General features: G+C 39.8%; 1 protein-coding gene across 1 annotated transcript in view; it reads left to right on the forward strand.

The window, feature by feature from the left end:
* LAMA2 (laminin subunit alpha 2) overlaps positions 1 to 25,480 on the forward strand; it is a 434,604-nt gene that overhangs the window by 397,351 nt on the left and 11,773 nt on the right. Inside the window, exons 55-60 of the mRNA XM_019538207.1 lie at positions 4,520 to 4,696; positions 7,473 to 7,621; positions 11,180 to 11,356; positions 11,980 to 12,205; positions 20,223 to 20,335; positions 24,265 to 24,454. Of these exons, the coding sequence (XP_019393752.1) occupies positions 4,520 to 4,696; positions 7,473 to 7,621; positions 11,180 to 11,356; positions 11,980 to 12,205; positions 20,223 to 20,335; positions 24,265 to 24,454 (1,032 nt within the window). The remainder of the gene's footprint in view (positions 1 to 4,519; positions 4,697 to 7,472; positions 7,622 to 11,179; positions 11,357 to 11,979; positions 12,206 to 20,222; positions 20,336 to 24,264; positions 24,455 to 25,480) is intronic.

The following is a 25,480-nucleotide window of genomic DNA, read 5'->3' on the forward strand; positions in this document are numbered from 1 at the left end:
AACCCAGATGTAATTATGTAAATTCTGGTATTCATATGTAATGGGTATGACTTCATTCACTATACAGGATCACAAAGTATTTCACAAACAATAGTATTTATTGCGTGTTCAGACTCCCAAGCGTAGGTTGAGAACCCATTCAAAGTCCCCCATATTACAAACTGCATTAAAAATAATTGCGTCTGTGTCCAGAGAGTAAAAGCAGAAGGAGCAGTATAGACAGTAAATCTTCAGTTGCCCTCTCTTCAGAGAGTAGGGTGACCCCAGTTTGGGGAAGCTTGAACTGCTCCAATCCCCCTGTTCCTGGGGCAGACTGGAGAAGTGGTGCAAAGTCCTTTGCCTACTTCACATACCAGGACTCCGGTATAAGAAGCACATATGGGGCTTATGGCACTACTCCCTGTGCTGTACTCCCAATGCCCAGCAGCTAAGCAGACAGAGGAGCATGGTAAAGCCGCGTTCCTGCTTCTCACACCAGGGACTCCAGAATGAATAACAGGTAGGAAACAGTTGGTAACTGTTCCTCCCTTCCTCTCCCAGTCTATGGGAGGGGAGGGAGCAGTTGTCCCTCATGTTTTCTCCAGACTGGGATGACCCTAGTCTCTGGCAGGTATGGGAGTCTTTTCCCCTGGCTCCAGTCCTTCTCATCACTGGAGGAGTTAAGCCAGTGGAAAGTATATAGACATTCAGTATTCCAGGAAAAACTCTCCTGGGTGTGATTTCTACCTCATATAGTCAGGTTATTTTTATGCTGGCATGGCCATTTTACTCCAAGAAAAAAGGCTGGAATTTCTGCATACTTGTGGTTTCTTCCTGGAGATTAGCAGTTCTCCTGGTAGAAACTGATTAACTGTACATGGCCATGTTAGATCCATACTACTATCTCGACAGTATAGATGAGGAGTCTTAGGTACAAATAAATTGTAAGGGATTGTACAGTATCTCAGAGCTGTTTGTGGCAGATCTGAAAATAAACCACACATATCTTGAATTGCAGCCATCTGTCCTTTTCTTCTATTTCACAGAATAGAGGTATTTGAATGAATGAATGAATGAATGAATACTATAGGGTTCACAATGCCTATATAAATCAGATATTGAAGGAAGGGTGTCTTTTTGGGACTGGTCACAAAGTCAGTCTCCTGAAGGTTCACTGTGGATGCCAGGTTTTGTAGACAGTGGGCACATCTATAAGAGATGTTTAGTGCAGAGCTGACTAATTAGCTCCACAGTAAAAGTCTCAGCGTCTATACATGTGCCCACATTAGGGTGCAGGAAACAAATAAACTCCCACAGCAGGGTAGTACTTGTAAATACCAGTACTAACCTGCTCCAGAGTTTTTTCATGCCCAGCAGTGGACATGTAGATGATGACCCAGCTGGCTGGGGCACATGAATGCTTCAGTGCCAGGGTCCCATGCCAGCTGGATCTGCTGTGACCGGGCTCCATGTGCTGTGCATGAATAAGCTGTGGAGCTGATTGCTCTTGGGCGCACATTCAAATGGCATGTCCGGGAGCAAAACACTCTGGAGCAATAAACTCTAGAGTTTGTTCATGTGCACTAATTGCATGTGTAGCACTGCCTAGTGAATGCTATAAAAATGTCACTTGGCCATGGGACCTACATCAAATTTTTGTGAACAATCCCTAACATTCATGTGCTACACTAGAATCCAAATCCTCCATCAGCCATCTCAGCTCTGTGCAGGTCTGTGTCCTATCTAAGTCATCTCATCAAGATTTCAGACACAAGTTGTTGTTGTTGTTACGATTATTAATAGTAGTGGTGGTGGTGATCGTGATACAGGAAAATGCAGATCAGTTCCCCATAATAATGCTTTGCAGGTCATTTATTTTTAATAGCTACCCACTGAATTGACAGGCATATTATGTATAAATGTACATAATAATGGATAGATAAATATAAGATAAGTGATGGCATAAGTGGTATAATTTGTTTTAATTGTAAGTATCAATTTGATACCTTTAATTAAGTGAACAGGCTTTTAATATGTATGAGCTGAAAAAATATCAAATACTAGGTTTGGGAGTGGGTTAATGCCTTAATTCTCCAGACAAAGGGAACATTCTCCCAACCTGAAAGAATTGCATGGAACACAGAGAGCCCACAGTGAAATTTCTTTTCTCTGTGGGTGCAATTAGCACAATGCAATAAACTCTGGTGCAGTTCATGCTGGAATTTATTGCTCCCAGGCACTGTGTTTACACATGCGCTTGGGACCACAGCACATTGAGCCAGGTCAGAGCAGCCGCAGCTAGCAGGGGACCCAGGGGATCAGCCTGCCAGCCCATGGAGAGACTGACTGGGACACAAGGGTGCTCCAGTGCAGGGCGAGCCAGCAGGCAGCCCCTGCATTAAAGTGTCCTCATTCCGCACCCAGCCCAGTCAGCATCTACATGTGCATTACTGTGTATTAAACAATACCACTTATGTCTTCAAGTACCTATGTCTTCAATTACTAACTATGACAGCATTTATTAGTTTACTGGTGCTTAACAGGGCCTCATGTGTAGATGCTGAGTCTTTACTACAAAGATAATTGGTCACCTCTACAGTAAACATCTTGTGTAGATGCCCCCCCCCCCAAATATCTAGCACTTTTTTTGGCATATGCAGTAGCACAGGCTGATTTTACTATATGATGGAAGAACTAAAGATTCAGTCCAAATAATATCAAAATCATTTACATTTATTAGATGCATATCTGTTCCCATCCAAACTTCTTCATTCTTCAAATCCAAATGCAAATCTGCTTTGAATAATAGTTCATGTTTTGACCAGGGTGATATTCTCTACATGTTGTCTACATGTTCAGTTGGAATATGTAGCAGGTCCATGGATATAGGGGCAGCTGTGATACTCCCTGGTGACCATGAGGCCTCTGCCCAGCTCAGGCCCAACTTCAGCCCTTCCCTTGAATCTTTCCTGCCACATCTTGCTCTTAATGAAGGTTATAAAAGGAACGCTCTGTATGAACCTGTGTCAGTCACCACCAGGCCTCTTCTGGGTCTCCTCAGTCACAGTCCTGTGCCCTACAGACTAGCAGGCCCTTTCAGCCTGTCTATACCCCTGCCAGGCACCTGTCACCTTAAGGGCTCTTTGCATGGCTCCATACCTACTCTACACTTTGCCTGAAGCCTCATAGGTGTTCTCTTTTTGTGATGTTGCTGAGTTATGCACTTACCCTCCCCCCTTGGGCCTTTTGACCCCCCTGGTCCTTTACACAGTCCCTTCCTGGACTCTTGGACCTCTGGTCCCGCATGCCACCCCTTATCTGGGCTCCCAGACCCCTGGTCCTGCTTAGGCTTTCCCCAAGCACCAGGGCCCTTTGTGGGCTCAAATAAAACAAAGGCCACTTGCCTGTAAAACCCAGTCCTTCACTGTCCATGGGACTTGCCTCTGCTCCCAGTTCTGCAGAGTTGGTTATACAAATTCCAGTGCCTTTAGAAGTGCTGCTGCCCAAAGCTCCTCACCTTGTGGCTACCAGGGAGAGACTGGCTGACCAGCTCAGGCTTCAGGCTTATATCACTCCAGTCTGAACCCTTTTCCCCATCAGGTGAGTCTCTCATTAGCCCCCTGCACCACCTGCAAGCAGCCTCTCAGGCTACTAGCTCCCTTAAAAGAGCATACGCAGCCCAGTGCCCTCCTACAGAATGATCCACAATTTGGCAACAGTTAACAGAAAATCTCTTATAGGATACATTCACTTTTTGATGACATACTGTGCTCTTTAAATTGTGCCAATATCTGCTAGTGCGCAAAGCAGTTGTGCTGTGAGCAGTGCGTACGTCATTCATGAGCTTGGCTCATCAATGAAGCAATAGTACTTATGGATGTTGTGGCCATGATATATAATTAATGTAAAATATATTCTGATTAAATCTGACAAATAATAGAATCTGGGGCATGTTCACATTAGTTGTTGCTGTTTAAATGTAAGAAAACCAGAACACACCATATTAATTCAAGGCAAAACAATTACAATACAGTTCAATTACAATAACCATAAGGACCAGGTACAGACATTACACTTTTCCCATATAAGTGATAGGAAACTGATCTATAACTGTAATAGAACAAAAGTTCGGGACACATAGACTGGTTTAAAAATGGCAGAACCTGATCTAAGATTTATCTCCTCCCCCACCAAAAGGTGAATGTGTGCTCTGTTCATTCCAGATCTAAATTAACTATGCCGCTTACAGAAAACAGTATAACTTACATTGATTCTGCCTTGGGCTTTTTGAATGTCTGTACCTAACCAAGCAGTCAACCATAAAGCAACAGGATATTCTGAATTAAGGCCAGAACTATGTAAACATCTCATTCACATTGAACACAAAACTCCAGAATTGTTCCAATGACTGATATAACAAATTAATGGATGTTTAATATTTTTATCTCATAACAACATGTAATTTAACATATCTTTCTGAGAGTTTGTACTTTGTTTTCAGTCATACAAATTCATTTTCTTTGTCCCTTTTCTTTCGCAGAACATTTACACTGTTAGCTTCCCCAAACCAGGTTTCATAGAACTGCAGCCTGCCTCGTTTGATATGGGTACAGAAATCAACCTGTCCTTCAGCACCAAGAATGAGTCTGGAGTCATCTTGTTTGGTATGGGTGGGACACCCATACCTCCAAGGAGAAAACGCAGACAGACTGGGCAGGTACAGAACAATGTAGAAGATCTGGAAAACCTGTTGCTTCTGCTGGGTTTTTCCACATAACTTGTTGTTTCTGTCCATTCCATTTACTGGAAGTATGTATGAATCATAGGATCATAAAAAATTAGGGACCTCAGGAGATCATCTACTCCAGCCCTCTCCTCAAAGCAGGACCATCCACAAGTAGATCATTCCAGCCAGGGCTTAGAACCAGGCCTTAGAAACCTCCGAGGATGGAAATTGCACCACGTTTCTCGGTAACCCATTCCAGTGCTTTACTACCCTCCTAGTGAGAGAGTTTTTCCTAATATCCAATCTAAACCTCCCTTGCCACAACTGAAGACCATTGCTGCTTGTTCTGTTATGTGCCACCACTGAGAAGAGTCTATCTAGCTCCATCCTCACTGGAACCCCCTTCAGGGAGTTAAAGGCTACCAAGTCCGCCCTCAGTCTTCTTTTCTGCAGCCTAAAGCCCAGTTCCCTCAGCCTCTTCTCTTAAGTCATGTTCCTCAGTTCCCTAAACATTGCCCTCTGCTGGACTCTCTCCAGATTGCCTACATCCTTTTCAGAGTGGGAGCCCAAAACTGGACACTGTACTCCAAATGTGGTTTTACCAGTGCAGAATAGAGGGGAATAATTACTTCCCTCAATCTGCTGGCAATGCTGAAGTGTGAAAGTCTAGTGCTTTTTTATAAGACTTACCCATGTCTGAGGGGAAAAATAAGATGAAAGTTCAGAGATATTTGCATCAACAGTTAACCGAATTAGTGACTTTATTTGAAGCCTTCATAATTCTAGCAGTTCATAAATTCATTTCTTGGGTCAGGCTACACAATGTAGCAACACTGAGCGGAGCTGGAAGGTTTTGGTATAATGGCAGGACAATTTTTGTAGTTCCGGTCTGAATTCTCTTAATAATTTCTCCAACAGCATCTACTTTTTAGCTTCTACTCCAGCTGGTTTATTTTTGTGAACTACATTCATTTCCATTCTTTTTATCAGACCTGAATAATGGAGTGTTACTATGTGGTTCTCCTCAGGGCTACTCAGACAGTGGTTGTTTGGGGGAGGGGGAATAATTAAACAAATATTGCAGACATCACTTAGCCCCAACTAAACACCTTATTAGTGAGCCCCATTTTGCTTTTTTTTGGAAACGAAAAACTTCACATAGACTTCAATGCAGTATAAGGCCCTTAAATGTTAATACGGTGTTTGGAGCCACTACTGGAAGATACAGGATAAAAACAAGGTAGAGGTGCACCTTATAGACTAACTGTATCACTGGGTCATGTTTGTTTTTAATGTAAACCATTTATATCCTGCCCCAACTTTTTTTTTAAATAAATAAATAACGGCGATCTTAAAAATTCTTTCAAAAGTAAAGGATATAAGTGAAAATGTGGATATTGTTGGAAATGAACTAAATGTTGATAACACAGAAACTACATAAGTAGATAAGGGCAAAGTTAAATAGTCTTTGTTGTTTTATTTGCACAGTATGTTTGGGGAATTATTTTTCATTGTTCTCTCCCATATCTGTATTGGGACAGAACACTTGAACTTAAAAGAATATACTCCAGGGGCAATACATTTTCATGGCTGATCCACATAATATTAACTTCAGGATGGCAGCTACTTCCACCACTACCAAGCTCTTCAGGTAACAGATATGAACTGGTTGCTATGGTAACTGTGGGATGGAGCCTGCAAATCCTCCATGACATGATACTGGTTGCCAGAGTAACTACAGGCATCATTTTGCAAAGCTTCCATACACAGAACTCATGCACGGATTAGTAATTCTGTGGAGGGAAGGCTTAGGATCAAGTCATGTAATACTAAAAAGCAGAGAAATCTTAGGGCTGAGATTTTCCTCTTTTCTCTTTATGTACATGAAAAGGGGGAAAATATTTTAATGGGATTATTTCCAGCTATTGCAGTGTAACTTCTCTTTATATTTTCTTTGTTATGAAGCTGCATGACAGTTCTTGCTTAGTCAATCTGAAAGTACCAAAGCAAAACCGAAACTTCTCTTTCTTGATTTGGGTTGGAAAGATTATTTTTAGTAAATGGTTATTCACAGGGCACTTCCAGCTCCTTGTGGCTGGTGCTTAAATCCTCGTGCGAATCCAGTTGCTTCCACATTTTCTCAGCTTTCATTGAAATTTCCCAAATAATACAGCTCATTTAATTTATTCCCCTGCTAAGAAAAAAAAACCCCAGATTTTTATTTTTAGTTCAGCCACCAACCAAAATAATGGTTTTTCACACTCTTCAATCCAGACTCCCTCCAGGACTCTAACAACAATCCAGGCTGCCACTGTAGAAGCCAGGATTTAAGTACATTCATGGACTATAGTCATTCTCATTTACACAAGTATAAATCCAAAGTAACTTCTTTGGTTTCAGAGATGCTATTTCTGATTCATCTCAATGCTAGTGATGGCAGCATTTGAGACATCATCTTCAGTGGTTAAAGTCCTAAGTGCAGTTTCAACAGGTTACTGAGGGTTTTTTTGTTATTTTGGTTTGGTTTGGTTTGGTTTGGTTTGGTTTGGGGTTTTTTTCAGTGGAGAGGGGGCAGTTAATAGCTTAAGTAGAGCAATGGCTTGTCTCTGTGTCCCCAACAGGGTTCTGGAGGAATCTGCAGGGAAATTATTTCCTAGACCCAGGAGCAACAGGTGTAACAAAAGGAGAATGGATAGGCTTTACTGGGTTCTTAGGCAAATGCAAAACTATCCTTCCAAATGTGACAAGTTTTAATTACACATTACAGGCCTATTATGCAGTGTTCCTGAACAAGGGTCGACTAGAAGTGCACATCTCTACTGGAGCTAGAGATCCTCGCAGAATCACCATCAGACCCGAATCTGGCAAGTTTCACGATGGCAGAGCACACTCCGTCCGGATAGAAAGAACTGAAGGGTAACACAAACAAAAACCCAAGGGGACTACAGAATATGCGCCGTGGAGTTAATGCAACCAATAGAAGACATGCATGATTGAAATCAGTGCTCACATTTCTGAGCACAGGCTTATATATAATCAGGGGCAGGGGGAAGGGGGTTCCCTTACCAAACAAGTAACTTTTTGGCTACTAATTTTATTATTGTGTAGGCCTGGGAGGTTATCAGGTAGTTCCTCTGAGGATCTTATCAAAATTGCCATATATTAAAGTTTTTGATTCTAGGGAAATCTATTTTATTAATCTAGATTCCAAAGAGGAATAGAGTTTAGGAAGAGTAAGTCCACCTTTTCAGGAGTAACACAGAAATGCAGCTTTCACAGTCAGCAACAGCATCATGTAACCTTTCCCACATACCGTGGGCTAGTTTGTATACATGTGGGGTGTCCAATTGATCAAGCTAAGAAAAGAAAGACACAGCACTGGATGTACTCTAATTAGGCTTGCTGACATTTCTATTGCACTCATCCTTGAGTAAAACTTCACTAGTTTACTTTTCTTGCCACATTTTCAGACACCTATAATTATCTGTCAAAGGACTGCACTTTGTCCTTAATTAAGGATGCTGTGCTAGATACAATACACCACACTATCATCTTGATACATAAAGATTATGCAGTTATTATTATTTATGGTCTGGCATTTTCTAGGGAATCCAGGGAGAATCAAGGCCCAGCTGAGGAATATATCAAACAAGCATATAGTGGATGTGTGCACTCTAGGAAGCTGCATAAAAGCATATTTATAAAATGTTAGTGCTAAGACTGACATTATCATGTTCTAAGCCGTAGCGCAGATGAGCCAGGTTCAAACATACTAAATGGTCTCAGTAAATCCTAGGATTCACCACAATCAGGTAAAATTCAGGAGAAATACAATTAGGAATATGATAACAATATAATACTATAATCTATACTTTATGCAGTATATAATTATATTAGAGCATAAGAGCATAATCTGAACGTTATACATCATTTTTGGCATTTTTCCTGACTTTCTAGAACAAACTTCTGTTCCATCTAGTCACCACTTGCCCTCCCTTTCCTCCTCCTTAAAACTCACTTTTCTTGACTTTGCCTTTTATCACTGTATTTTCCACTCAGCTACTCTCCTCCTCTCATATGCAATCTGTAAATATGACCTTAGCATAATTTTCTTTCTAGCTGTAGTGCCTGATATTAACTGGGGTTTTCCCTTTTTTTAAGATAGTAAATTAAAAGGGGGAGAATTATTTGAAAAAAAAGTTTCATGTATTCCTATAATAGAATATATCGTAAGGTAATGGTGATAAAATCTACTGAATATAGAACTAGCACTTTTTAACATAACAACAGAAAAACTGCTGTACAACCAACATAATCATAATCCATTACACTAAATCAAAATGTAGCTGCTCAACAGATGATGGTAAGAAAGAAACTTCTCCAGTCTTCAAAGTTGCTCTGTTACAAAACAAATCAGCTAAAGACTCTGCAGTTTATGTAGGCTGGGATGGAAATGAAAAGATATAAATTATTAAAACTAAACCCCTCATCTGCTAGTCATCAACTCTGGCTTTATTTGATTAAATATGGGGAATGTCATTTGAAAACTCTTCAGACAGCTAATTGTCCATATAATTATAAACTAATTGCTTCTCATTCCAGGATAATTATAGGATAGTGTGGAGAACTAATGCACGTCATTGTATGGTGGTACTGAGTGCCCAAGTATGTAAATGTTTTCTGTGGTAACATTGAAGATGGGATGAAGTATTGCACATTGTTGAGGGTGTCAGCAACAGCAACAGACAGTATAAGGAGTTGCTGCACTACAGGGGGATATAAGAATGACTATTGCATATCATGTATATCAAGACAAAAAAGGATATACCTGAAATTTAGGGGTTAGATATGTTTAATTTTTAACTGAGCTCCCTACACGCAGTGAGGGAGTTTCTCCCAATGGACATCCAGATAATATGAAGTTGGATGTCTTACTTTAAAAAGGGGCCTCCCCTTCCATGTATTTTTTATACTAATTTATGTGCTACAATATATGGGATTTATTTCTTAAAGAAAAGGTAGAATTGCAATATAACTAAAAATTGGAAAAAATGAGACTGATTTGAGGGTGCTCAGCAGCTCTGAGAAATCAAGCTGCTTGTTTTAGGTACCAAACATGGATTTAGATGCCTAACACTAGACACTGAGAATTTAACATATGTGAAATAACAGTCTACTTGATAAGCTACAGTCCTCCAAAGTTTTCTTCCCCTTGCTTTTCCTTTGCAGTCCTAACTCTCTCGTGGCTAATTTTTATTAAATCCAGTGTAACAGTGTAAAGAAATTGTGCCAAAGTGCATTATTCTCTCACCTCCAAACAGACTGAAATCCTGAGCCATCCTTTGGGAAGCTGGTCACATTGTGGTGGACTGTGTCAATAGCTACAGACTTTGTTTTATCATCCATCTTCAGATTGTCCCAAAGACAGCAGTTAAATTGCTGACTCTCTTATTGTTATACCTTGTTACATTATGTATGTTATCCATCAAAAAGAACCCATTCTCTCATCACTTCTCTATTCTCTTTATTGGCACCTCATTCTTTGTATGCAAAATAAAAGGTCCACACAAGCTAGTTCTTATTTCTAAATGAGGGAAATCTTTCCATGTCACTCATCTTTTGACATGCACAAGTGCTGTGTTTGTTTCACTGAAGTTTAGGCTCTGTTTTCAAGAGCTCTTCTCTTACATTTAGCTTCATGCTTCCTCCAAAAGAGTACATTCACTGTATTTTCCCTCTTCACAATTTGTCCCTTTTCTGACTTGGCACTTCAGGAGCATACAAAAATTAATTTTTACCTTACTTTTCAGAATATTAATAATCTGTACTAAAGGAGCACTTTGGTTTCTAAATTGTAACATATCCATTTTCCTGTGGGAAAGTTTTATAGAACTTGCATCTTCATGGTGAACAATCACAATGGTTTTCTCCCTTACTCCCCTTCCCACAAAACAGACTAACCATATCTTTTTTAAATGCACATTACTTATCTGTTGTTGATTCTTGCAATCAGAGCTCTCTGGAGCACTGTTTTGTCCCCCAGCAAGAAGATAATAACTAGTACAAATGAGGATATAAAAAGCCAAACAAAATGTGACCCCATGCTGTTATATCCCACTGAGTCCTATATGATTATACATAACTTTACAGGACAGCGGGCTTGACTCTTACCATGACAATGCTGTCATGCTGCAGACCACTATTTTCAATGCAACCAGAGGCTAATATTACTGCAAATATACTGCCTGGCTTTGCCAAGCTCTGACGGAGAATAAATGAGGGAAGCATAACAGTGACTGTGAACCTGGTAGTGGTTAATATTTGCTTAATGTGGTGCTGCTAATCATGCAATTTGTGTTCACTCGGTGTTCTAGCAGGTGCAGTAGTAAATGGTGCCTGAAAAATGGTGATTTCAATACACACAATAACTGGGATAGATACTATCTTATTGCTTTGCTTTGAATCTTTTCATAGGATGTTTGCTGTTCAAGTAGATGAAGACAAAGGGCAGACTCAGAGGCTTCCTACAGACCAATCTATTACTGTTAAAAACCTCTTTGTGGGTGGGACCCCGCCTCACTTCCAGCCAGCACCTCTCAGGAACATCCCTCCCTTCGAGGGCTGCATATGGAATCTCGTCATTAACACCGTGTAAGTCTTGTTAATGTTCACAAATGTTTAGTTAATGAAGCTATTACCACCTCAGCTGCCAAGAGAGAATTTGTTGTTATAAGCAATCATGCAAAATGATGTCTATAATGACCTCTGCTTTTTATATGCTAGTGTTCTTTTGCTTTTTTGTGGTCCTCAGTGTGCACTTGATGGGTTTATACGTTTGGATTTGCAGTGCTTTGTTCTGTGTACAAAAACATTACCCATCCATAGACATCTAAAGTGCTACAAAATTCTACAGTTAAAAACACAGTGGCTTTGCTACTGTGCACCACTACTTTGGTACACTGATTTTTTTTAAAAGAAAGGTGGTATTCAAGACTATGGGTTATGGAAATGGACATACTAAATGTGTGACTTAATTTTATCATAGGAAACATTATACACCACCAGGTTAATGATCTGGAGGTTGGACAGAAGAAAGGGAATGGCGGGAAGGTGGTGACTGAAGTGGAACTTGTACAAAGCACAGCATTTTGAGAAAACTTCAAAGCAATAAACCCAGTGTTTGAGTGTGACCACACTCAAAGTAGTTGGTGTGCAGGTGATGGGAAGAGATAAAAGAACAGTTAAGAGCTGTTGATGTTATTGTGTCTCCTTAGACCCATGGATTTCGCTCAACCAGTGTCCTTTGAAAACGCAGACATTGGTCAGTGTCCCACTCTAGAACCAGAAGCCAGACTTCCTGAGGAAGAGGGGGAAGATGGGGCTACTCGCTCAACTGTTTTGATCCAACCTGAACCAGACACTAAGAGAGAGATGGAAAGCACAACAATTCATCCCACATTTTCTTCCTCTCCTCTGACACCACCTCTGCCTCCTGCTCTTGTAAGTGTATACTGCTTCTCTAAAAAGCCATGTTAAAAGAGAAATCTCTTAAATGAAAAAAGCAGAGGGGTCAATAGTGGCACTTCAAAAGTGTGATGATAGACAAATTATGACTACCTGGCATGACTAGAAAGATTTTGAGCAGATGAGATGTTTACACAATTACCGTGTTCTGAATGTCATGTGAATGACATCTATAGCTTAATGTGATTGAATCAGGTTATCTGGTAAAGCTCAGAACAAGTCTGAATCGTTCATTTTGTTACTTTTATTCAGGAAAAAATGTTTAATGCATGATAATCCTTGCATGCTAAAATGTCCCGAGTGATATGACTCCTTTACATGTTTCCTCTTTCCCAGAACCTCACCTCCCCAATCTCACCTCCCCAAAGCTTCAGAAAGCATACATAACAATGTCAGCTTGGTTTTTCCCCCTCCTTCTGAACTGCAAAGTATCTTAAAAGGATATTGTATGATTAAAAGTCCTTCTATAAAAATGTATGTGATACTTTCCATGTGACAGTATAATGTTTTGCACCCATGTGCTTGTATATATCTGCACTCTGTGTGCACATGTGCGTGTGTGTAAACTGTCCCTATTTTCTATAGTCTGTAGTTATGGATAATCATGTGCTGTTTCAACCCTTTTGGGGAAAAAAGTATTTTCAGAGAAATAAACTTGAAGATAGGATATTGTATACAAGTTTTATAAATGATGATACAGACAATAGAGGATTACAGAAGACTGTTGAATTTTATGTCAGCCCCAGGTAAATTATTTCAAATAAAAAAATAAAGCCAAGTTTGCAAAACAAATTACAGTAATAAGAGCTATTGGTGAGCACTTTTGAAAATATGGCCATTTCAATATAGTATCTGAATAAGAGCTCAAGTCTCTTGAAAACCTGGCCAGAAGAAAAAAATGAAATACCTAGTTGGACTTTATAAACTAGAATAATTCAGCACTGAATTTTGAATTTATAAGGGAAATCCATGCCTCTCCAATCTCAATCTGCTAATTTTTTTAAACTAGCAGATAAAATAAAATTTGTTCAAAAAAGACTTGACTTGTTATAAATCTTAAACAGAATTCATCATGAGAGTATATTAAAGCGATTAAGTAGTCATAGGTTGAGAATTAAAAGTGAAATTTTCACAAGTTCCTAAATGATTTAAGGTAAAAAGTTCCATTTACTTCCAGACTAACTCTAAATCTTCAGAATATAGACCAGTTATTAACTGATTGGTTTAGAAAGAAAATTTCCCTAGAGAAAATTTATTTCAGGTTGGTGTTTTTTGTACTGTCCTCTGAAGTGTCTGATAATGGTCACTATAGACCATTGATAGACTATAGATAGAATACTGAACAGGCAGACAAGAGGCCTGATCTAACCTAATGATTCTTATGCTGTTGTTTTATAACAGTGATTCTTAACCAGGTTGCCATGACCAAGGGTTGCTGCACAACTCTTAGGTGTGCTAACACGTACACATGATTCACAAGATAAACCCAGAGATTTCAATTAGGAATCCATAGTGTGAAAAAAATTCTGACCTGCTGTGATCTGAGTTCTTTGCAACAGAAGAATTGCCTTATTATTTTTCTTTTGTCAGAAAATGAGTGAAAGCTAAGACTTGGCATTTTCCAGGAGCGCTACTGTATCATAATTAGGAACCTACTCAATTCAAGATTTCATGGAAATTGCAAAATCAGGCATTGTCCATGAAAATGAGCAAAATCTGCAAAATCCACAAAATAAAAACTTACTAAAGATAAAATATTGGTCTTCAGTGAAAGCCAGTGTACCTCATGGCTGCTGCAGCCAAGCCATGTGACCCATGGGTGGTAGGAAGGCCGCCAACATGAATGGGAGCAGCCAAGGTGGTCTCTGCCCCTTGCCACTGATTGACTGAGAGTGTTGTCTGTCATGTGGCCCCACCCCTTTCCACCAATCAGCGGTAAACGGCAGGGCTGTATAATGGACAGCCCTTTTGGCCAATCAGTAATGAGTGGTGGGGTTGCATGACAGACAGCCCCCTTGATCAATCAGTGGTGAGGGATGGGGTCACTGGGGCCCCTTGGTTAATCAGAGGGATGGGGGACCCTGTTGTGATAAGCCCACAGAAATGATGGCTTGCCTTGCTATCTGCCCATCTACCGCTTGCCTCCCTGACTAGCCAAGAGACTGATGAATCAGAAGCTCAGAACTCCTGGCAATGCAACCTGGTTTCACAGTATTGTTGGCAAAAATTTTGAAAAGCTCTATACCAACCAAAGACCTCATACAAGTAAACTGAAAAGGAAGTTGTTCTTCTAGCAGTAATTAAAAGTTGGTCCTACGTTTTCCAAAAATTGCATGCTTGAGATATTAAACTAAATAACAAACACATAAAAAAGTATTGTGAAAAAGAACCATTTTGGTCACTGATCTATAATCCAGAATTTTAACATGACTATCTGGCTGTGATGTGCATACAATAATGACTGTATGTTTCTGCACTGCATCTTGAGATACAGTCATGTGATTCCATTGGTGTTAAAAATTACCAAGTACATTAATACATGTTTTAATAAGTATTTTAATAGTTTAATATTATAAAGTTATAGTATTTAGTTAAATTATTATTGTACTGTGCAATAAATAATGGTATATGTTTATATGTTATAATATTCCCATATTATTAGGGATTTAAATATTTAATGGGCAGTATATTTTTTTAATTAAATTGGATTTCATAAAGTGAATAGCCTTAATTTCACTTAATTTCAACACATCAGGTGGGTATAAGTACTCAGTAGTTTTGCCAGTTACCCCTATATCACCTTGCTGATTTCTTTCAACCCTTTTCTTCAGAAGTAATTACAGAGGCCATGTCCAGGCGAGCAGGCGCACGTGGTGTGTGGCACCACAAACTGCATGTGAGGTAAATTAAAACTAAACATTAAAATGTACCCCATGCTGCAAATTTGTAGCATGAGGCCAAAATTTGCTACTGGGAAATCCTGGTAGCAAAAAAAGCACCAGGAAAAACCATAGTGCAGCACATGCAACAGGTGCATGCATCTGAAGACAAGAGGCTTAGTTCTCCAGGAAGAGTCCTCCAGGAAGATGCTCTGACTGCCAGCCAGAGCATCTCCACCCTTCCGGTTGCCCAGCTTGTCCAGCTCACCGGGAGCCAAAAGGAGCTGGGCATGGGCAGGTTGCCCAAAGCAGGATCATTTGTCCCTCCACAAAGTGCGCATACAAGTGTGTGTGCTGCAGCAAAAAGTACTGGCACAAATTTGTGCTGCTACTGTTTTTGCTGCTGTAAATGCATGTCCCTGCACATCTGGATGTGGCTAGAAGGTCTATTTTAATCCCCACTCCCATTCACTCCCTGTCTCTGGTGAGACTGCTGAAAAGGACAATAATTGTGTCAGTAATGTTTTTTTATGTAAGTCTCAGTCTACTAGCAGTTCAACTAAGGGCCTTGTTCCACCTTACACTGTGAGCTGCACAAACGTTGATTGGCTTAGTGCTAGCTTACAGTCACATCTTTGACTTGAGTGGCACATCATTGCGGAGTGGACACACCTTAATCAAACATTAGCTAGTTTATGTGGATCAAGACATAATCCTGCTCTGGAGTGGCGTAACTTTGAGTTGCATAATGAGTGCTGTAAGCCACTTAAGGGTGTTAATGTGCAGATAATCCAGGGGACACCCAAAAATGATATGTAATAAGGCCCTATGATTAACTTATTTTACTTGAGTCACACCTAACTCATTGGTAGGCTGCTTTTTAAAATACGATAGAAATGGTGTCTGATTTCAGCATGAGGAGCTGGGTTGGGGCCCTAACAAAAATCAGACCAATAAAGTGCATCTAACAATTTCCTATTCAACGTGTATGGCTTGTTAGTCACTGGGTATGTATAATGTGGCATTATATTACCCAGTAATCATGCACTACTGCACACGCTAAAACACATATACCAGCATTCCCAGAAACAGAATAAAGTTCAGTTACATGTAATTATTTACTTAAACATGCTTAATTGTAGATACAAGTCTGCTCTAACTCCAATTTCTTCATAACTAGGGTCTTGCCTGTAGAGAGTCTAAGGCAGCACTTTTGATTAATGTCCACAAGGTGGCGAGATTGTAACATGAGGAAGCTGATATATATTTCTGTTTTCACAGGAAAGGAATACTGCAGTTCAATAACATTAGGGCCGTGCTACAAAATTAGAGAAAACTCCAAAATAAAGATGATAATGCAGGCTTGACACTTTTGTGAAAGAGGAAGAATTTTGCTAAGAGAAGCTTATTGTTTAAAACAAGTTTTATTGAATTTTCTTGCTTTGGCTATCTTCTGCCCAAACTTCTTATAAATAGGAAGTTTTTTCCAGAATTTGAGCACATGTGAATTTATGCTAATCATTTTTTTTTCCAAAGGCAAAATCAAAAGGCGCAAGGAAGTTGTTACATATTTAATGCCAGGAATTGTTGTGGCTTTCCATGTAATTTAATGGGGATTTTATTCATCAGACACCTGGTGCTGTGATGAATTGTGCTCTTGGTATATATTACTCAAGAGGAAAGAGTGAAGAGAAAAGTGTGAAAAATACATGCCAGCACCTTTGATTTCATTTTTGAAAAATAAAACGGTTCTTAAACTGTCAAAGGCACTTAAATCATTTAAACTTTCTACATTGTTTTAGATTTCCCCAAGTGCTGCCCAGTATTTTTCAGGGAGGCTTCAATGAACAGCACACCTATAATTTATAATGATTCCATCATTCATTATGTAGTAGTTAATTGCCTTAAACCCTTTCTAAAATGGTCAGATGATCTAGTCCCCTTGACACGGAAATCCACCTTCACGAAGGAGGCCCAAACATGGCCTCTGCTTACATGCAAGTCCCACTAGGCTCTCCTGCTCTATGCAGGGGGATAATTTAACTCTTAATTAAGAAGCTGTTCTCTAAAAACAAAATGGAAGGAAAAAATGGAAGACATGGTAGTAGGAGACTTTACAGTGATCACCTGGCTGTGGCTGCCCGCTGCTAGGAAAGCTCAAATGTGTCTCACCTGCAAAACAGAGCCTTGGTAGCTTCTGCTTCTGCCTCACATTATTTACTGCTTCTCAGGACTCACTTGCCACTGAAGTGAAGAGTGCCAGCATTACAACTGAACTTGACATCATCACGGTATATTCCAGCATTTTCCTAAGCATTCCCCAGTTCTTTTCTTTAACACTGTTGGGTGAGCTGTGGTGGTATTTCAGTGACACTCTCTTCTGCCCTTGCTAATTTTGCAAGTGCTAATATAGCATCATTTGTAAAGGAATGTGAGAAATAGTCATACAGTGAGCTTCCTGATTTCTCAGACAGCTCCGATAAGATGATCAGTTTCCTGTAATATATGCAACATGTGCTTTTCGCTAATCTCTTTCCTAGCATCTGAAAAATATTAGAATTTAAATGTAATTAATGAAAAAAGGCCTTAAGGTTGAGATTTTACTATGTGCAGAGAGATGTTAGGCTGCAAGTGCAAATCTGCCCTTCCTTTTATTTTATTACGTGGTCAGCTTTAAATGTCAGACACCTTATGGCTACAATTTGAAAAAACCCCCAGGAAAAATCCAAATTAAGTTTATAATCCGAGTTTAACTCATGGTTTTAGAAGTGCAGAAGTGGCCTCTGTTTAAGTGGAAGTAAAGATAGGCTTGTAAATGAAGCCTGGATTTGCTTTAACATTTCCCTGTGGGTATTGTTCCTTATTGACACGGCCACATCAATACAATTCACTTCTTTTCAGATTTGTTTTTTAAGGTCTGTAAGTGTCAAATCATGAAATGAGGATAGAATAAATATTTGGGTATGCTAAAATGCCATATCCCAGGTGTATCTGGCACCTACCACTGATTCCTAAGTCATATGCCCTAGTACCCATGCACCAATGTTTGGTGCTACAAGCAAGTTACCAAGGCAGTTAAGTAATATTAGTCATCTGATACTTGGGGCCAAACTCTTTCCTAACTGAAACCAGGGGACGACAGAATTAGACAAGAGAGAAAAGGTCATAGTAAGGCCCCATTCTTCACCCATGTGTCAAAATTAACCTTTAAATTATCACCTCAAATCTAAACATCTGCTGGATGTTCATAGCTACAGTATGGTTACCAGTATAAAAAGTAACATATAGTTATTAAGCTACCCAGCTAAGCATGTAACTCTTAACACAGCTGTTAGCCATTAGCCAGCATTATGGGGCTATGATCCAGTGATACCACCCTTATCCATTTAATAATCAGCGGAAGACTATTATCACACATTCCTAACTCAGTCCTTTTGTATTGTTGAATAACCTCTTTCTCCTGTTTTCCTTTTAATCGCACATTGGTGTGTACTTGTCACAGTGCATGTTCTTCTACTGTACAGGAAGGCCTGTCATATTCAGAGCTGAGCATTTATTGTGGAAACCATTTATTAAAAAGTTCTCTTCCTGTGACCTGTGAGAGATAAATACGACATTACTGAAGGATGGAAAGAGAAAGAAAAGAATTTCCTCTTTGCAGTAGAAATTTCCTGTTGCCTGATGAATCACTTACGATATCTTGAAAATACTCCACAGAAAGAACTCTTTTTGTAACAAAGCACAACACTTTGCACTCTGCAGGCCCCTACTGAATCAGAAGCTCATGCAGAGGCTGTAAGCAATCCAGGACTGTCTACCACAATGCTTAAAAATAGAGCTTGCAGTTATCAAAATTTGTTTTTTCCCTGCAGTATTGTTGTCCTGAGATTGTACTGTGTTAGATCCTCTGAGCATCTTCTTCACAGTGTACTCAAGGGAAGCTGAAAACAGGATGTGATTTGGACATAATAATTATTGAGATCTCTCATGGGCCATGGCACTGATAGACTGTAGCTGGAGGGTCAAGGATTAAAGGGGCACAGTCAAAAAAAAGTCACGCTTCTGTATGAAAATGCTTTACCTGCTGCTGTTACAAAGCACACCTAAGATTAATGTGACTGGAAGAGAGTGGGGAGGACATTTTTCTTTGTTCAAGTTATGATGTTTGCCTAATTGACAGCTTAAAGAGAATAATCCCTGTTTCTCCTATGTGTCAGGTAGTCAAACTCCCCTGTTCTTTGTGAGGGCCTGGAAAACAGCAGTAGAGGTAGGGAAAATGTTTTGAAAGAAACTATGTTTTTAAAACAAATAGAAGTAGGCAAAAGAACTCAATGACATATACCATCCAAACACATTTTAGCTCTTTATTTTTAAATTGGCCAGGTATCAAGTTGACAGTCTCCCTTTATTGTCATGTCCAGATGTGCATGGATGTTTGGTTCCCCGGGGACAAGTATCAATGGCACACCTTGCACCACCGTTACTTGTCCTGGGAGAATGCCCATGCTACGTGCACTTTTGTGCACAGCAAGTTGCCCCAGGTCGGGTAGGGGAGGCTGGAGCCAGTGCTGGGCTGCCTCCAGCAGCCTTACCTGGAATCCTGGGGGCCTCCCAGGACTTCAGACATAGTGATTCTGCCACATGGAGTTTGGCAGGTAGCAGAGCACAGCTCCAGGCAGCCCTGCTCTGCTTTTCAGCAGCAAGCTCTGGCCAGGCATGCTTTGCTCTGTTTTTTTTTTTCCCCACTTTTTTTTTACCCCTGGATATCCCGGGGTGAAAAAAAAACCCCATCACAGCGCACACGTGGGCAGCTTGCTCTTGCAGCATGGAGAACGCCGAACTGTGCAGTAACTGGCTCTGCAAACGTGTTTGCACCACCACGTACCGCACAACCGCACTCATCTGGATGCACCCCCATGAGTTCAGTCCTGCTCAGGTTCTGCCTAGTAACTATATTTAATGTGGAAAAACATGATTTCCTGGGAAGCTGCAGGGTCAACATATGTAATAGTGAGAGTACTCGAAACTGCTCTTGGGGAGTTGAAATAACCATGGTGAATGCACAGCTGAGATACAGAATGAGAAATTTTACATGAAATATTCATGTTTTGCAGGATTCTTGTGCTGCTGATGTTGAGCCTGCTGTGTTGGAAGGCGGCAAACAGTTTGGTCTTTCAAGGAACAGCCATATTGCAGCTGCATTTGATGACACCAAAGTGAAGAACAGGTGATGAAGTGATAAAAGTGGGGCAGATAGTTTCCACATGCAACAGTCTAGGTCATGTTCTTTAACCTTTGAAACTGTAGGTACAGTCTTGAGAGCGTCGTCTTTCGTGGAAGAACACTGGTTAGTGACAAATGTCATTTGGGCATGTAAACTGGATAATGACTTTTCTACCTGAGTATGATGCCCAGAAACATTTAATTTTATTTATTTTTCTGGTTTTTAATTTATTTTTTGCACAAAATTCAGGCATATACATAGACTGGGAAATTATCTTCTATACAAAAAAAAAATCTTCCATGCACAATTTTTAAAAATCATTTAAAAGCTTAAAAGCTGAGTTGTGTAGCCTTTTTTAACTTTTTGTACTCTGGACCATTGATAGCCTGTTTGGCTGTAAGCAATCATCTCATTTGAGGCAGTCTTGATTTATTTTATTTATTTATTTTATATGTTTATGCAATTTATATGCTGTCTTTCCTAGCCATGTCTCAGGGCCTCTTAGAATAAGCAAAGAAAATCACTTCAATAGCTTAAGAAGAAACTAAAACACCAAGATAAAACAGAGACCCATAGACAAAATCATGATCCTCACAGGCTATGACTCGGATCAGCACGGAAGTGGCACAGCCCTTTTACACGTAGCCCTGCCAAGGTGCATAACTGCTGTTCTGCCACTAGGTGGACAAGGAGAACACATAGCCTGATAGGCTTGTCCTTTTATTGCAGGAATGAACTGCCATGAAGTTAAATAAGCCACAATTAACTTACAAACGCACACAGCAATGTCCCAGAAAAAGTGTTAGCTCATTTTATCTGGCATATTCCACATAGGCTTCAAGTGGTATAATCATAGGATCATAGGAAGGGCTGGAAAGGACTTGACAAGGTCATCCAATCCACTTCCCTGGTCAAGAACAGATTATCCCTGACTAAATCATCATAAACCAAGTGTCAGTCCAACCTGATCCTGAACATTTCCAGAGGTGGAGATTCCACAACTTCTCTAGGCAGCCTCTTCCAAACCTTGATCACCCTCATTGTCAGAAAGTTCCTCCTAATCTCCAACCTAAATTAAAGGAACACTTGGCCTAATAAAAATGGGGAAACTCAACAAAAGAAATAATAATCTTTCAGTCCACAGATATCTAACATTCACATAAGCATCAAAGTCAAACTGTTTTGCATTATGATACTTCAGATTTGAATTATCAACTTGACTAATGCAATCTTCTAGTGGCAGTATGTTATAGTCAGTGCTGTAGCAGGGAGGAAGGAGGTGGCGGGTTAAGTGGGGCGACTGCCCTAGGCACCGAAGTGAAGGGGCGCCAACACGTGCTGCCCAGCCAGTGCAGAAGTAGGACAGAACCGCGATCAGCTTGTTTGGGGGAACGCGGGAACAGGAGAAGGGCAGCTCCTGCAGCTGTGTGCACTCCTGAGCAAGCTTTGCCCAGAGCACCAAATTTTGGTGCTATGGCACCGATTACAGTCTTAGCATGCATATGATCCTAAATCACTTGCTAGGCTTCAAAGACAAACCAAGGTAGAAAGTAAATAAACTCATACTGGGCACATCTGTGTGAGATGTTTACTGTGGAGTTGCCTAACTAGCTTCACAGTAAACTTCTCACATCTACACGTGCAGTGCTATTAGGCTACGGGAAACAAAATCTGCAGTACAGTAGTACTTGTAAATACAAGTACCATCCTACTGTGCAGTTATTTACTGTGAAGCAATACACGTGTAGACACTGTCCTGGGAGTAAATTGTTGCCAGGCAGCCCAGCCAGCATAGGGCCACCATCCTGCCTGTTGCCTAGCCACATGGCTTGGCAGCCACAGGAGCCTCATGGCTCATCCAACTCCTCTACCACCTGACGCAGCCACCTGCTGCTTGGTCCTGACCTCGCCCCCCATACCCTCGTGCCAGCTCAGAGCTGCTCCCCAGACCTCAAGCCACACTGCCACTGCCAGCTGGAGCCCAGAGCTGACCCCCATGTACCCCTGGCTGGTACCGAGCAGCTGCGGCTGGAGTCTGGAGCTCATCCTGCTTACTACAGGGGGGCAGAGGAGGGCAGGACTAAACTGCTTATCCCTGGCTCAATTTGCTGGTGTCGTGGGTGCACATATGGATGCTGCACCCAGGACTAGTTTACTGTGGAGTAATTTGTTTTGCAGTTTATTCAGTCACATTAATGGCACATGTAGACATGCCCACTGTATGGAGCAGAAGTGTATTGTAGTTGCTGTCTTCTCTTCCAAGTGCTCACATTTGATGGGTGGGTTCCAGAGGATCATCTTAAGGAAAGGAGGAAAAGTTCCCATATTACCTACAGATCCTTTGAAGAAAAAAATGTTTGAATTGCAGTAGACCTGCAGCATCATCCCTCCTCAGAAAACGCCCCTGTTTATGGAGCAGAAGCAGCAGTATATTTACAGCTTTCACTAAAAAAATACAATAAATTATGAATTTTTTTTATATACACACACACACACATATACACATAATAATTTTTCCTAAACTCCTACAATGAGATTATTCTACCAGTTTAAACTAAGTTAAAAGAGAACATAGTGTATGATGATACAGAAAATAGACAAAATGAAGCAGTGGGCAGTAAATTAAAGAAGGGGAGTTCTGTTACTCTTCTTTTTTATGTGAGTAACTGAGATGCACATAGGGATTATAGGACACGTTAGTGTTGTTGAAGATGCAATGATAAATGTCTCCTAAGTAGTTTGGCTGCAATACAAATAAGACTAATAGGACAATGTGATGCAGAGTCTCTCTCATTGCCATTTTGAAAAATTGGTACATATATTTTCATTTTAATATTTTAGATAAAAGCCTTCTAGAATAATATTTTTGCTGTTGTTGTTAAAATTGGACATCATCCATCACTGAATTTCCTTTCTGAGGGAAGATAATCAGGGCCACGGGCCTTCCCAGTACTTAGTAAGAATCTTTGTGTTCTTACTTGAGATTCAGAACTAAGATAATGATATCCTTGTGACTTAACAGATAAAAATTCCTTCAGCAAGAAGGCATCATTTCCTTCACCATCTGTGAGTAAGTTGTTAAACTTATTTTTAAAAAAACAAAAGCCATGGATCTTCAGAAATATACTCATTGGGGAATTAAGCTAAATATTTTGTCCCTTTGACTATAATCTGCCAAAAATGTTGATTATCATTATTTTTTCCTCCAGCTATCAGTTCCTCCCCTACATTTTCTCTATATTAGGTTTTTTATGGCTTATTTTAATCTTCTTGGTCTATTGGAAACTAGCATAATCATTTTTAGACTTGTATTCCTCCAAGGCTTCTATTAAGTCATCCTTAGCTTTAGTATAGTTCTTATCAAATCATGATTTATGCAACCTATTCCCAGACCTTATAAGTTTATAATATACTGAATTTCAAATAGCATTATTTAATATGCCAGTCGAAAGCTCTTTTCTCTGTGTTTTCAAAGAGTGGCTTTGTATATTGCCATCAGATAGTACAATTTGAAGTAAACGTTTGCCAATTGTCACTACAAATATCTCCTGTTACCATTGTACGTAGGTAGATGACTATTAATACTCTTGTGTTGTAATGTTACAAATAGATTTATTTTTCCTCTTTTGACTTGGCAACTATATCTGCAGTTTAGAATTGCATTTGGAAAAAGCCACATTGGAATTTTTCTCTAGTTACAGGTCTCCATAGCATCAGTATAACAGTTATTGACGTCTTGAGACTAATGATCAAAATGAAACCTCATATCTAAATTATGCTTTTAAATATCATGAAACATTTTTAAAACCAGTTTTAGACCTTTAATAATATTTCTTCTCAAGAAGAAAGGAGGGATACATCATTTATTCCATAGTTTGATTTTGGTTCTTTCTTGCTCTTTCTTGCTCTTTCGTTCTGTTTTTGCTTTTTAGGCTCACAATTGAATTTGAAATTCGAACAGAGGCCGAATCAGGCTTGCTTTTTTATATGGCCCGGATCAATCATGCAGATTTTGCAACTGTACAGATAAAGAATGGACTGCCTTACTTCAGCTATGACCTTGGACATGGAAACACCAGCACAATGATTGCCAACAGCATTAATGATGGCCAGTGGCACACGGTACAAAGCTCTTCAATTTTTAAAAGCACTATAGTTTTAACTTGTCCAAGAGTGCTGCATGAAGAAATTTACATGGGCTAAACTTTTGGACACTGACCATTAAGTTGTGCTTTCATTATTTTTCATTTGAGATGCCCAGGCAATTGTAAATTGATGTTTTGAAACTCTGGTATCATTATTCGAAAATTTGGCCTAAAAATAAAGACACTTGCAGAACATATGATAAATGTAGTAGGGAAAATCAGAAAGCAGTACATGGTTCTCCAGTGAGGCCCAACTGAGTTGTGGAAAGGTTTCATACTCAGTGAGACACATCATTAAAGTTCCCTTCTTTTGAGGTATCACTGTGACTGAACTGTGACATGATTTAACAGCCAAAAAACCTTCACCAAAAAAAAAAAGAAAACAACTGAAGTCAATTTTGCTTGCATAGTTACCTCATTTCACTGGGGAGCAAATATGATATTCATAGATGATTGGCAGCTCTTCTGTGGTTTTAGGAAAGGAAACATTTATGAATATAAAATGCCAGTGGCCTGTGGGTAACAGGAGTAGGAAATCACAGTGCAACCACCAAGGATTGTATCTACTGAGACAAAGGCAACAAACAGATTATAATTTTATTACGTACAAAGTTGTAGGATGTAAATAAAGGCAAGAAGGGGAATTGGCTGAAAATCACATATGGCTTCAGATGTGAGATTTACAGCAAGTCCAAACTCTTTCTACCCCTATTGAAATTTTTTAGGAATGCACACACAAAAGTAACTGTCATTTTCATTAGCAGTCAAATTAAAATAATTCATTTCAGAATTAATTTCAAGTTTTTTCAGCAGAAAGGCAAAACCTGAAGATTTCAGGACAAAATAAGCATGATTTTATTCATAATTTCATATTAGCTAGGGTCAGGAGGAAACTGAACAGATCATCTGGCCTGACCCCCTGCCACAGGCAGGAATGAATGCTGGGTTCACAAGACCCCAGACAGGTGATCCCCCAAACTGAACATTCAGAATTTTGGAACCA

The sequence above is a fragment of the Crocodylus porosus genome, unplaced genomic scaffold, assembly GCF_001723895.1.
Source record: "Crocodylus porosus isolate Cpor-Errol unplaced genomic scaffold, CroPor_comp1, whole genome shotgun sequence".
NCBI classification, from domain to species: domain Eukaryota; kingdom Metazoa; phylum Chordata; order Crocodylia; family Crocodylidae; genus Crocodylus; species Crocodylus porosus.